General features: G+C 35.7%; 1 protein-coding gene across 1 annotated transcript in view; it reads right to left on the bottom strand.

Moving 5' to 3' along the window:
• The window catches only part of LOC107695420 (solute carrier organic anion transporter family member 5A1-like), a 47,066-nt gene extending 37,793 nt beyond the window's left edge, over positions 1-9,273 (bottom strand). Inside the window, exons 1-2 of the mRNA XM_016495318.1 lie at positions 9,198-9,273; positions 7,435-8,745 (exon numbers count right to left, since the gene is read on the bottom strand). Coding sequence (XP_016350804.1) covers positions 7,435-8,389 — 955 coding nt within the window. The 5' untranslated portion in view covers positions 8,390-8,745; positions 9,198-9,273. The remainder of the gene's footprint in view (positions 1-7,434; positions 8,746-9,197) is intronic.
• Positions 9,274-12,497: the final 3,224 nt, after the last annotated feature.

The following is a 12,497-nucleotide window of genomic DNA, read 5'->3' as shown; positions in this document are numbered from 1 at the left end:
ACACACAGCCTGTGTCTGTGAATGCTTCTCATACTCGCTCCTCTCTGCCCCACGCGGCGTGAATCCCGCGTCACGGACGAGCCGTTCATGTTTGCCGCACTCACGCAGCGGCACTCGTAATGCTTGTTTATACTTGCACCCGGCTCCGCACCGCAAGTCTTCACAAACTATAAGAATTTCTGTGATGGTTTCTATTGTTTTTTTCAGCAGGGTAATGATACCCATACTGTGCTGCACATTATTGACAATATTGAGCTGAAGCTTGACTTTGCAAATTTAAAATCGCAAATCAAATCGCAATCACAATATCTGTCAAAAAAAAAAATTGCAATTTGATATTTTCCCCCAAATTGCACAGCCCTAATTCATGTTGCGTTTTTGTGTCCTTTTTGAAGCTTGAAATTCATTGCATTCACTGTAATTGCTCTGAAAAGAACAGCCAACATAAGATTCAGAATTGTAACTTTTATGTTCCAATCATACAGGGTTGGAACTAAATGAGAATGACATTTTTGGGTGAAGTTTCCGTTTAAAAATTCAACAGCTAGAAAGCAAGTAACATTGGAAAACATCCTTTTAAAAGAGGTTCTTTATTCTTTGAGAGGAGTGAACGGCCCTTAAGTGCGTGCAGACTGAAAAATGACTCAATCTTCCATTCAGCAACAGCATTTACTTTAATAATAATAATAATACACACACACACATATATAGGCTTGTCTATCAAAGAACATATGGTCAGAATCACTCAAGCATCAAGAATCACACAATTAACTCTTATTTAAGTGTTAAGTAACTGCTTGGCTCATCTTTAGATAAGCTTAAGACAAATACCTAGAATGCAGTAATCTCAAAATGCTTAGAGGTAAACACTCCCTTAGGCATATTAAAAAAAAAAAATAAAAAACCTTGGCACACAAATACAACGCATGAACTATTTTAACAGCCAATTTTCAATTCAAAGGGAGAAGGCTGTAACTCTCCCAGGGTCAAAGCAATGAATAAAGTGATCTGTAATAATTTAGCTCAACCCGCTGTCATTTAGTGACAATCCCGGATCTGCAATTAGGGTTAATTAGGAGAATAAGATTGTTTCATTTGAGTTGTTCAAATTGACATGCATTGTTCGCAACCCCTGCGGACAGGCACTAATTTCGATTAACGCCATAACAAGTGCTCTGATCCCATTTCAAACTCTATGTGACATCTGTCAGAGCCAATCTGCCTGCTCACAGGCACATAGGTGTAGTACCCCATTTGTAATGATCAAGCCATATAAAATGGCAATGTATAATCATTATGTCATTCAAGACATTTGATACAAACACAAAATCATACATTAGTCACATAGCCCAGATATTTAAACTAGGTTATTTGGAGTTTGTGAGCAGCAACACTACTATAAAATGCACCCAAAAACAAGCCAACTGTTTCAGAACACACGGAAACTGGGTATTCAATTTCCATGTGACCTTTAACATTCACAACACCAAAAGCTGCAATTCACTCACTTGGAAACAGCCAATACTAGAATCTACTTCTGCAGAAAATCAATTTTGTGTATATAGGCCTACTGAAACAGAAGACTTTCTAATAATACAGTTCATTCCCGGTGATGTGATACATACACAATGACGTGTTTAAATGCGGAGGAGAGTATGAGACAGTGATGGAGGATGGTAAAAAGCTCATTGGTTACTTGCACTATCTGCTGAGTAACTCTAACATGTAACCGAAGCCTGTAGCCGAGTTTGGAAGTGGCTGTTCTGTAAGTCAGTAGCGTGACATGGGTGCCAATGTTCTGTAAGGTCACACAACAGCAAAAGCACAGCCCTGGGAACATGATCGCACTTAATGAATGGAGCGTGTGGAGGAAAATATTAAACTCCGGAGCAAGAGAGGACGGATGTATTTAGCTCAGTGTGTGTGCTGTTGGAAACATTGAGCACACAAAGAGGGAAAACTGCAATGCATTATAAAAATGTATAGGGTGTTTCTTCAACCTTGGGCACTTTTACATACCAGGATGATTTATTTATTTCTGTTTTTGCTTCAGATTTCGAAATTATACAATGTAATTTAGATTAAAAACTGCTCATGTTGCATGTATGCAGCATCTTTGTTTGGATCATGATTAACATGCAGTGGTTGCCTCTAATTTTAAATGGGAAGAGCACAGAGAAAGCCTTATTTTGTTTATATGAATAGATTTATTTTATTTGTGTTACTTATTTATTTGATTTGGGGCTTGTTTTAAAATTTCAATTTAGTTTCGTTATTTACATTTACATTATACATAAAATTTTCTTATTTAGCAAACACTTTTATCCAAATCGACTAACAAATGAGGACAAAAGAAGCAATCAAAACCAACAAAAGAATAATATACAAGTGCTATATTAGTATATTATTATAGTGTTATATTTCAATTTCACAAAGAAACATGTAGTATTTTGTCCAAGCAATAATAAAAGGACACATTTAATTTATAATTTGTCTTAAATCTCATTTTGTAAAAAAAAAATAAATAAATTGTGAATCGAATCGTGAAATCCAAATCGTGAATTGAATCGAATCGAATCGTGAGTTGAGTGAATCGTTACAGCCCTAATACTATATATATACACTTAATGAGGAAAGAAAATTAACTTAAATGATTTTAGCAAATGGCTGCAATATAACAAAGAGTGAAAAATTGAAGGGGGTCTGAATACTTTCCGTACCCACTGTATATAGTAAATCCTACATCTTTTTTTCAGTGTACTTTACAAAAGGATTTTTAGGTATAGATTATATTGTTTTACTCTTGTCCCAGGATTTAATCACTGATGACAATCCAAACAAATATTGAAATAATATATAATCTATTTCTATATTTATTGTGTGAAAATTATTTATATAAATGTTTTAAAATTTGATAAATTGCCCCAGTGTTTGTGACACACATACACACAATTTTGGCCCAATACACAGGCATTGCAGGTAAGTACTTTTTAATCTTACAGTGTTTGTTATAAATGTCAAACCAGCGTTTGACGGTATTTAGACACCAAGCATATTATTGTTTGATTGTTGCTAATAAAATCAGTACATACCCCACGTACATGCAGTGTCTTTTGTAATACAAGTAATAATAGTACTTTTAAAACTATATTCCAATACAATTTGGCAATTATGCAAGCAAAAGCAATTACCGTGCTGAAAAAGACTGTTACAATCGATGTGGTTGTTAGCCAATCATAGCAGTGGCCATTTACTTTGGTTCCTGCAACAGGTAAAGCACTTTAACGCCCACAACAGAGAGTGAAAATGAGAATGGAATTTTTATTTTTTTTTTTTACAAATATTGGACCTTTACTGGTGTAAAATGGTGTGAATCTTTATTACTTTCAGAAAAAAATTCCAGTGATGTATGTATATAGACCATTGTACAGTGTTAAATAAAAAAAAACACAAATTAAACTAGTGGGAGTATTAAAAGTATGTTTAACAACAATTATTTCCTAAAAACCCACTGGGACAAAAGTGCTTGTAGTTAAAGAAACACCTAGTAAAGTCAGAGTCTCTCTCCTTCTCACATATGCACACACAAAAAGCAGCAGCTGTTACCTCCTTCTAAATTTAACAGAAGCAGGCTGACAGAGTAGGTGTGTTTACACAGGGCGTCCTGATATTGTGCACACCAATTTAACAGAGCCTCCATCCATCTCGCAGTATTCCTCAATTACTACCGCAAATAAAACTGCTCATCCACCAGGGAGCCGTCAGTGCATTATGATCAACTATCTCTGACAAAAAGCGACACAAACAGAAAACAGAAATAATGCAGGCCCTTAGTTATTATAGTGTCGGAGCTTAAAGTTACAGAGCTACCAGGAGTATTATTACTTCATTCTGCATTTGGCAACAAACTAAAATACAGACACACACTCAAACACACAGGAACAATCCAATCAAAACTGACCCCCTCGGCTGACTGCAGTCTATAAGCCACAAGCACCACACTAAGAAAATCGTTGGCCTTTAAATCAGTCAGAGAAACACCTGGGCCCCCACTTCATTAATTAGTTGCTACCTAAGAGGAAATTGCACGCTGCCAATTGGGGGTCAAAGTCCTGTCCATTGTTCAAATGAAGAACAAGAACATTAAAGGGATAGTTCAACCATAAAATTTAAATTCTGTCATTATTTATGAAGCTTCATGTCATTCCAAACCTGTATGCATTATTTCTTATTTGGAGAGCAAAATATGATATTTATTATATATATTATGATTATATATATTTTTTTTTAATATGATATATGAATATTCTTGCAAATATTACTTTGACTTGGAATGTAACTCACAAGTCATATTAACTACACTGTTTTTGAAGTTGTAAACAAAATACATATTAGTTGGAATACGTTTACAAGAAAATACTGTTCCATTTTTCTACTTCAAAATTTCACATTTAATTAAATGCGTTTGCAATTTCTTTGTAATTAATTGTGAAATTTAAACATTTTTTTAGTGCACTTTTATGGTGCTTTTTTTTTTGACAACCCCATCCTCATTCACTTCAATTATATTAAAAAGAACGGCCACAATATTCTTCAAAATGCTTCTTTTGCATGCAAGTAAATTAAAATGGATATTTTTACTATGTATACTATTTAAATTTTATTTGTAATAGTAATATTGTTTAGAGTGTCAACTATTCTATTGTATACTTTCGACATTGTTGGCACTGTGACAAACTGCTTATGTTCTTAGTGGTTGCTCGATATATAGACTTTTAAGGTTTTTAATAGGGCTGTGCGATATTGAAGAAAAATGCGATATGTTAAAACATAACCGACTGCGTTTACGAGAATGATCGTCGAGACGGGTACTATTGACATAATTCTGTGTGTATGTGTCTGTTCAAACATGAGGAGATGCGAAAGACGAATCAACTCGGTCTGAAACGTGTCTCTCTGTGTGTGTGCGTGCGCTCTGCACGTGTGCAGCAGAACTGAAGAGACGTTGCGTGAGATGTGGCTTGTGCACGCGCTTCAGGTGTGAGTCTGTCAGACAACAAGACGAGATGGCAAAGAGTTGTTTTCTGCAACTTATTGCACTTAACTCTTTTTAACGTCAGGCAATTCTCTGCTAAGCATCGAACTAAAACTTTGACCTTTTGATTTAAGTAGCCTATTATTAAAATGATTCAGATATCGCACACCCTTGCGATATGCATATTGCGATATTTACATTTGCGATATTTCGATAATTTCGATATATCGTGCAGCCCTAGTTTTTAAGGTTTTTGTTTTTGGGCCATTTTTAAATTATCTGCATTGGCCTATTTTTTTTATGTTTATGCCTTTAAGTAAACAGGTTAGAGATGTTATTTTCAGTCATTCTTCATGTAAGTGTCACTGATAACTGAACAGGGGTCAGTTTTAGTATGCGAAAGTGTGTCAGAAAGAGAAAACGGTAGACAATGGACTTTGGTTTACATCAGCTCATTAAAATGAATCTGCCTGAGGGATTTTGGGGTCTGCAAATATTTTCCTAATGCAGACTCCCTGTCCGTTGCACACAACTAACTCAGACACCATAGGTAAAAGAAGGCAAATGAAAGGATGCAGAGAAAAGAGAATAAGCATGTTTTGCAATGACAAACCCTGTCTGAACCACCTGTGAAGAGCTCAGAGGGAAGTATAACGGCCCTAAGTGACGCTAGCGGAATGTGTGTGCGCAACTCAAACAAGTGTTGAGGACGAAGCAAACATTCCACTCTACTTTCTCTCAACGTATGGGAGATTTCAATTTGTCTTTTCTTGCCCCAAGTGCTTTACACAAACTGTGATGGGGTTTGAAATAATTGGAACAGGGAGATGCCAGAAAGAAAGCAGGCAAAATTTGATAAATGGTTCGTTTTATGATTCATATTATTTTTAGCTGAATGTTAGTTGCAGTCTGTAAATCAAGACTCAACCAAAAGTCCAATTTATGTACTTTTTCCTAAATATTTTTATTTATTTATTTATTTATTTATTTTTATGTTATTTTTCTTAATCTAAAATATCATACAGAATGAAAAGCACAAGCATTAAAACATTTTTAAAAAACTGCATTATTATCATCTTAATTAACCCATTTAATGCTACATACAAGCTAAGGAAAAAAACTACAAGAAAAAAGCTCTTTAAGGGTTATATTCCATTTTAAGATATCAACACAACAAAAAATGTTTTGCTAGACATGAAGTTTCAAGGGAGGAGAAAACCCTCAGGCTGTCAGAATGTAGAGAAGCCAGTTGTTTTGTGTCTCTGGCTCTCAGTCATACCATTCTCACTGAACTGGCTTCAGGAGTAAGCAGTGATCAATACATTGATTTTAAGGCTGCAGCATATGTATTTTATAATGGGGTGCTCTTTATTCCAAGACTGCGTGTGCATGTTCACTGAAGCATTATCACCCATCACAAAGACCCCTCCGTTTCTGGATCAGTGCTGTGCTTCTTTAAAAGACGCTGTCTGGGAGTGTGTACAGCTGGGGGTTACAGTCAGATGGGTGCCCCAGACAGAGGGTCTGTCACTGCCCCACTTACTCACCAAGCGTAAGAGTGAGTACTCACCAAGATTTCTTCCTACAAAACCAAAATCACTGGTCTGTCTCAATCAATCATACAACTAAAGCAGCTTTGTTTTGTCAAAACCTGTCACTATGCACACTCCCAGCATGCTTCCTATCTTCATAGTTACCATGGTTATGGCTTAACATGTTGATAATAGAATGATGCTGATTACACAAAAAAAAAACAAGAAGATTATTTAACACTGATGCCACCTTTTTGCAAGTATGTAAGAGTTTCTTCAACAAAAGTCTCTCTAAATACAAGTGCACCCAAAGAGGCTAAACACAAATTCATCAGCATGCTCAATCGCAGGGTGGAAGGAATGTGATTTGGAAAAGATTAAGGATAAAGGTATTGACAGAGGAAAGACCCAAGGTCATGTGATCATGTATTATACCCCCCTAAATTTGCAATGACCTCCGGTGCTGCTCCAGGATTTTTTCCCCTCGTAAACATTAATAAAATAAAATAAATAAAATAATTATATTTATCATTTTTATACATTTATTTAAAATATAATATAAAAATTTAGTGTATATTGTATTCCATATGTATTAATTTAATTAAAAATAAAAACTAGTGTGCATATTTAATAATCATACACTAATGTGTACATATTATGTATTTATTACTTTATAAATTTAATGTATCTATATGTTTAAGGACATTTTATAAATAATAAATGTAATAATTAAGATAAAATAAATATTTGAAAAAATATTTTAAAAAATTGATGACAGGGTTAACTGTTTTGTGTAATCAACAAAAGTAAAAACAGAAGCACAAAACTAAGCAGGTAATGACACAAAACTACAAAGAAGTTTCTTACCAAGGTAGAGGGAAGCGTTCTCCTTCTTCACGTTATCATCCAGGTACGTTGGTCCCAGCGTGTAGATAGGAGTGGAACCCATGCCCACCAGGACCTGGGCGCAGATGAACAGGGCAACATATATGGAGTGATCGTTGCCCTCTTGGTCCCTTGGACAGGACGACACATCCAGAGCGTCCTTTCTGCTCCCATTCCCGTTCGAGCACAGGCCCTCGTTCCCCGTGGACGAATTGACCTCTTGGATTTGATAGGGTGGAGAGATGAAATGCGGAAGGGAGAACAGAGCTGCTCCCACTGCGATGAACACCCCTCCTACCGCCAACCAGCGTGGCCTCTGGCCTCGACCCCCGAAATAACTGATGAAGACCACCACCAAAAGACTTCCAATGTCAAAGCAGCTAACCAACAGTCCCGATTCTGAACTTCTAAGGCTGTATCTCTTCTCTATAGTGGTGATGACACTACTAAGGTAGCCTGAGACCATCAACGACTGGATAAACGTCAGGTAACACATACAGAACAGAAAACACCTAGAGTCTGAAAGAATCACCCTCATGTACTTTCTTGCAGGAAAGCGGATGAATCTTGCCAATGAAAAGCCAATTTTTTTGCCACCTGCTCGCTTGGCTTCAGTTCTCATGGAGCTACTAAGACCCACCATACTGGACATGGAAGGGGAGAAATCTGTCTTGGTGGGTGATTCCAGTTCACTCCAGTCTCCTTTCTGTCGCAGCTCATTGAATGCTAAGCACTGGTTGGTATTTACTAAAGTCTCCGTCGTACTGACCAGCCTTGGTTCCAAGGACTCATTAACGTTAGGACAGTCTCCGTTAAGAACGGGCAGGCTTTTGGATTTGTAGTAACCACCCGGATCTCCATATTGTCCCTGGAATTCGCAGACTTCCAGAGATTCTGATATATCACTCCTGGTCTCATCGTTATACAATGAAGTCATTTTGGCTTTGTGGAGTCAATGCAAATAGAACTAAGATTATAAATTTAATTGAAAGTTTACAGGAGTTATTCTACAGATTAGACACACAATAAACAGACTAAAGACGACTAGATTTCCAAGCATGATCCCTCTGTATAGCAGCTATTTTTTCTTATTCCTCATCATAAGTCAGAATGTGGTCATATCATATGCATTAGATCTATTATATAATATTTCACCTAGTGTAGCTGCCTACAGTTTCGCCTCATTTATAAGCATAGCAGCGAAAAGTTCAATTCATGTCATTTGAACATAGGATGAAATGATCTCTGGTCATGGTGCTGAAATGGTTCTTTGTAGTTTAGTGATTCAGAATCCTAAAGACAATGGAAATAAAGACAAACTAGTATTAATATTTGTTTAATTACTGTTCAAGAAGCAATAGAAACAGCGTACTTTTCCTGTCATTTGTTTTGTGAAGTCGAGCTGCTGTCTGGTAGATTAGCGGTCGAGCAAGACAAAGAATAACAGTAAACGTGCGACAGAGCACTGAAAAAACACTGTGAGGAAAATTAAAAACCGTGTCAACCTGCCCGAATTATTTGTTTATCTAATACAACTAATTCCCGACCCAACGTCTACGAAGTCACGACTTTATACATGAGTGTAATTCGCAGAAATATAATACAATATACTATCAGTCCAAACACTGATCCTTTCACTGAATTCATTCACAGCACATCGCTTACAGCTCGACTCTAAGTTCTGATTAATAAAAATAATGATAAACTGAATGAAGAGTGAACTGAATGAGGAGTAGTGTACTTACACGGGCAGATAGAGACAGAGTTAGTGAGTTGTTGTCCTCGACACGGACAGTGAGTCAAAGTCAATGAGAGATTGCGGATTTGATGAAGGGGGTGACGGAGCTTGCTGTGCATGCTGGGAAATGTAGGCCTATTTCCCTTTGCTAAGTATGTTTTAACTTTGTTTTTAAAACATACTTATCCCTATTTCTTGACCTCAAAACCATAAGTCATGATGTTCAGATGAAAAAAGCATACAGTTTGTGACAACATGCCACACTAGTTGTCACATTGGAAGTTGCCACTGAATAGTTTATCAGTCATCAAAATGTCAAATAATTATAAAAAATATAATATGCATAAAATATAAACTGTATCATTTTAAATTAACTTTAAAACATGAGAACAACTTGTGTCCACTTGTTGCAGCTGGCAAAAATATCATGATAAAAAAATAAATAAAAGTTTGAGGATGTATTTAAATTTGGAAACTGTGATTTTTTTCAGAATTATTTAAATCTTTTGTAAAATTATAAACGTCTTTACTGTCACTTTTGATCAACTAATGTGTTTAATTTATTTATTCCAAACTTTTGAACATGTATTATGTGCACAGTGCCTTGCTAAAGTATTCATACCCCATTAATTTTTTAACATTTTGTTTATGTTGCTGCCTTATGTTAAACTGCTTTAAGTTACTTTTTTTCCACATCAATCTACACTCCATACACCATACTGACAAAGCAAAAACAGAATTGTCACGACTTCGTAAATTTATTACAAAAATAAAATAACTGAAATAAGTAGATTGCATAACTAAATATTTTGCTGAATCACCTTTACAGTCTCAATTCTTTTTTGTTTAATGCGACAAGCTTTGATCATCATCATTTGGCAATTATCTGCCCTTCTTCTCCTCACCTCTTCACCTCTCAAGCTCTGTCAGGTTGGATGGGAGCAAATGCACATTTTAAAGTTTCTCCAGAATTATTTGATTTGAGGTTCATCAGACCAGAGACTCTTGTTTCTCAGAGTCTGAGAGTCCTTTAGGTGTTTTTTATGCAAAATTAAAGTGTGTTTTCATGTGTCTTCACTGAGGAGAAGATTGAGTCTGGCAACACAGGTTAACTTCACTCGAAGTGTAGTAACATCTACAAGCAATATGAATGCTCCTGAGCTAAATTTCAACTGTCCCAGATAAGGGTATGAGTACTTATGCAATGGAATCATTTAAGTTTTTTATTTTTAATAAATGTGCAAAGATGTTAAAAACCTGCTTTTTGATTTACCATTATGGTGTATGGAGTGTAGATTGATGTGGGAAAAAAGTAATTTAAAGCAGTTTAGCATAAGGCAGCAACTTAACAAAATGTGAAAAAAAGGAAGGGGTATGAATATTTTCGCAAGGCACTGTATATACAGCCTATGCAGACTTTTTACATTTCCATAAAAAGATAAAGGTGTTAAATGTTTGAGACTTCCATATATACAGCCTAAAAATAACCAAAAAAGCTTCTTCATGATGACAAGTATCACATAAAAAGACTCAAGAAAAAGGTGTAATAAGGCAAAACCGATCTTTATGGTCTTCCTCAGGGGTCACTCTCACCCAGGTGTCCAGCTGACCTTTGGACAGTGCCACTCTTTTTTTAGTGTCAATCAGCACTCTACTCCCTGAAAAAGTCTTAGAATGTGTATGTGGCAGTGTTTGTCCAGCTTATGAAGTTTCCAATGAAAGTCTGAGAGAAGCATGCTGATTATCTTCAAATCATCCAGCTACAGGTACAAAAACAGCATCTCACATCACTGTTGCACAACTCTTTCATGAATGCTTTTAGAGTCATGTCTCGGTCTTATCTCTGTCAGCCAGGACACCGTTTTGACTTTCCCACACCCCTCTTAAATTGTACTCAAACATACACTGGGAAAACGAGTACAGTGACGCCACCTGGTGGTTACATTCGTGTGCATCCAATCTGCATCCAGATTTTTAGATCACTGCAAATATGTAGCAACCAGTCAATCAACATGTCATTATACTTCTTCAGTGTAGTCTTCTATTTTATATTTTTTTTTTTTTTTTTTTTTTTGTGGATCAGATTATTTTACTTTGTGGTTTCTTTGAATCATCTGCATTTAAATAATTGTATCATTTGTATAACATGCTAAAATAATAATTTTTGTGTGTAGCCAGTATATTTCATGGCATTGTAATAAAACTAAGCCATCCTACACCTTTAGCAAAATGGTACTTTAAAAAAAATATCTCGGATGTTTTCTGAGCAATGAAAACTAAAAGGGATAGTTCACCTTCAGTTGCTGGTCCACTGACTTGCATAGCGTTCCCCCACCCCACTATGGAAGTCAATGGGGACCAGCAACTGAAGGTGAACTATCCCTTTATCATCATGTTCAGGTTTAGACAAACTATAGTGCTGCCCTCTAGTGGTAGACTTCTATTACTAGAGTACAACTAGAGAACACACTAGTAATAACATTGTCAGTGTTTGTAATAAACGAACAACATACCTCGTTATAAGCAGCGTGTATTTTAGTAGGCCTAATGGCTAGTATTGAACAGTAAAACAGTAATGTCTGAAAACACATAATATTACATTATTTTTATGCAATGTTGAGCTTAAAGTTTAAACTCTAATCAAGCACCCAAAACTATAGCCAAGTGACTGTCCCCTGTACAACAATTTAATTAACACTAAATTTAAACACTATATTAATATTTATAAATATTAAAATATTTTTAAATATTTATAAACCACTAGTATTCTAACTTCTTAAATTGTGTTGTTGCCAAACCTGACCACAGTTTCAATCTTTCTTAAATAAATAAAAACTGGTTTCTGCTGCCTTTCTGGAGTTCATATATTTATAGAGCAAACATGAAGAAAAATGAATGGCATTAGTAGAGTCATGCCAAGACAGCCTGTTCAGGACTTCTTGGCAGAATGCTAATAATGGGTTGACTGTTATTCAAAGCACTCAGCCCAGGACACAGCCTAAAATAAAGAGTATGAGGAGATAGAGAAAACAACTTTTTATGGCTAGAAAGGATAAAACTAATCACAAAAAGTCCACAAGTATGATACATATGAAAGAACAAAGAAATAAAGTGCATTTTCATTTTATGTTCATATTTTACTCAATTTTACTCAATTATTTTCAGATCCTGGAAGGCAGAATCACATCTTCTACACCCAAATCACACTAGATAAGAACATTAATTGTAAAACTGTTTACTTTGCAGTACATTATAAAAAGCTCTACAACTTCAATTTGCAGTGTAACATCAGTGTCACATTGTAATT

Source organism: Sinocyclocheilus anshuiensis, unplaced genomic scaffold (genome assembly GCF_001515605.1).
Source record: "Sinocyclocheilus anshuiensis isolate Anshui unplaced genomic scaffold, SAMN03320099.WGS_v1.1 scaffold110, whole genome shotgun sequence".
Lineage (NCBI taxonomy): Eukaryota > Metazoa > Chordata > Actinopteri > Cypriniformes > Cyprinidae > Sinocyclocheilus > Sinocyclocheilus anshuiensis.
Note: the sequence above shows the minus strand (reverse complement) of the source record. Positions and strands in the feature narration are given on the sequence as shown.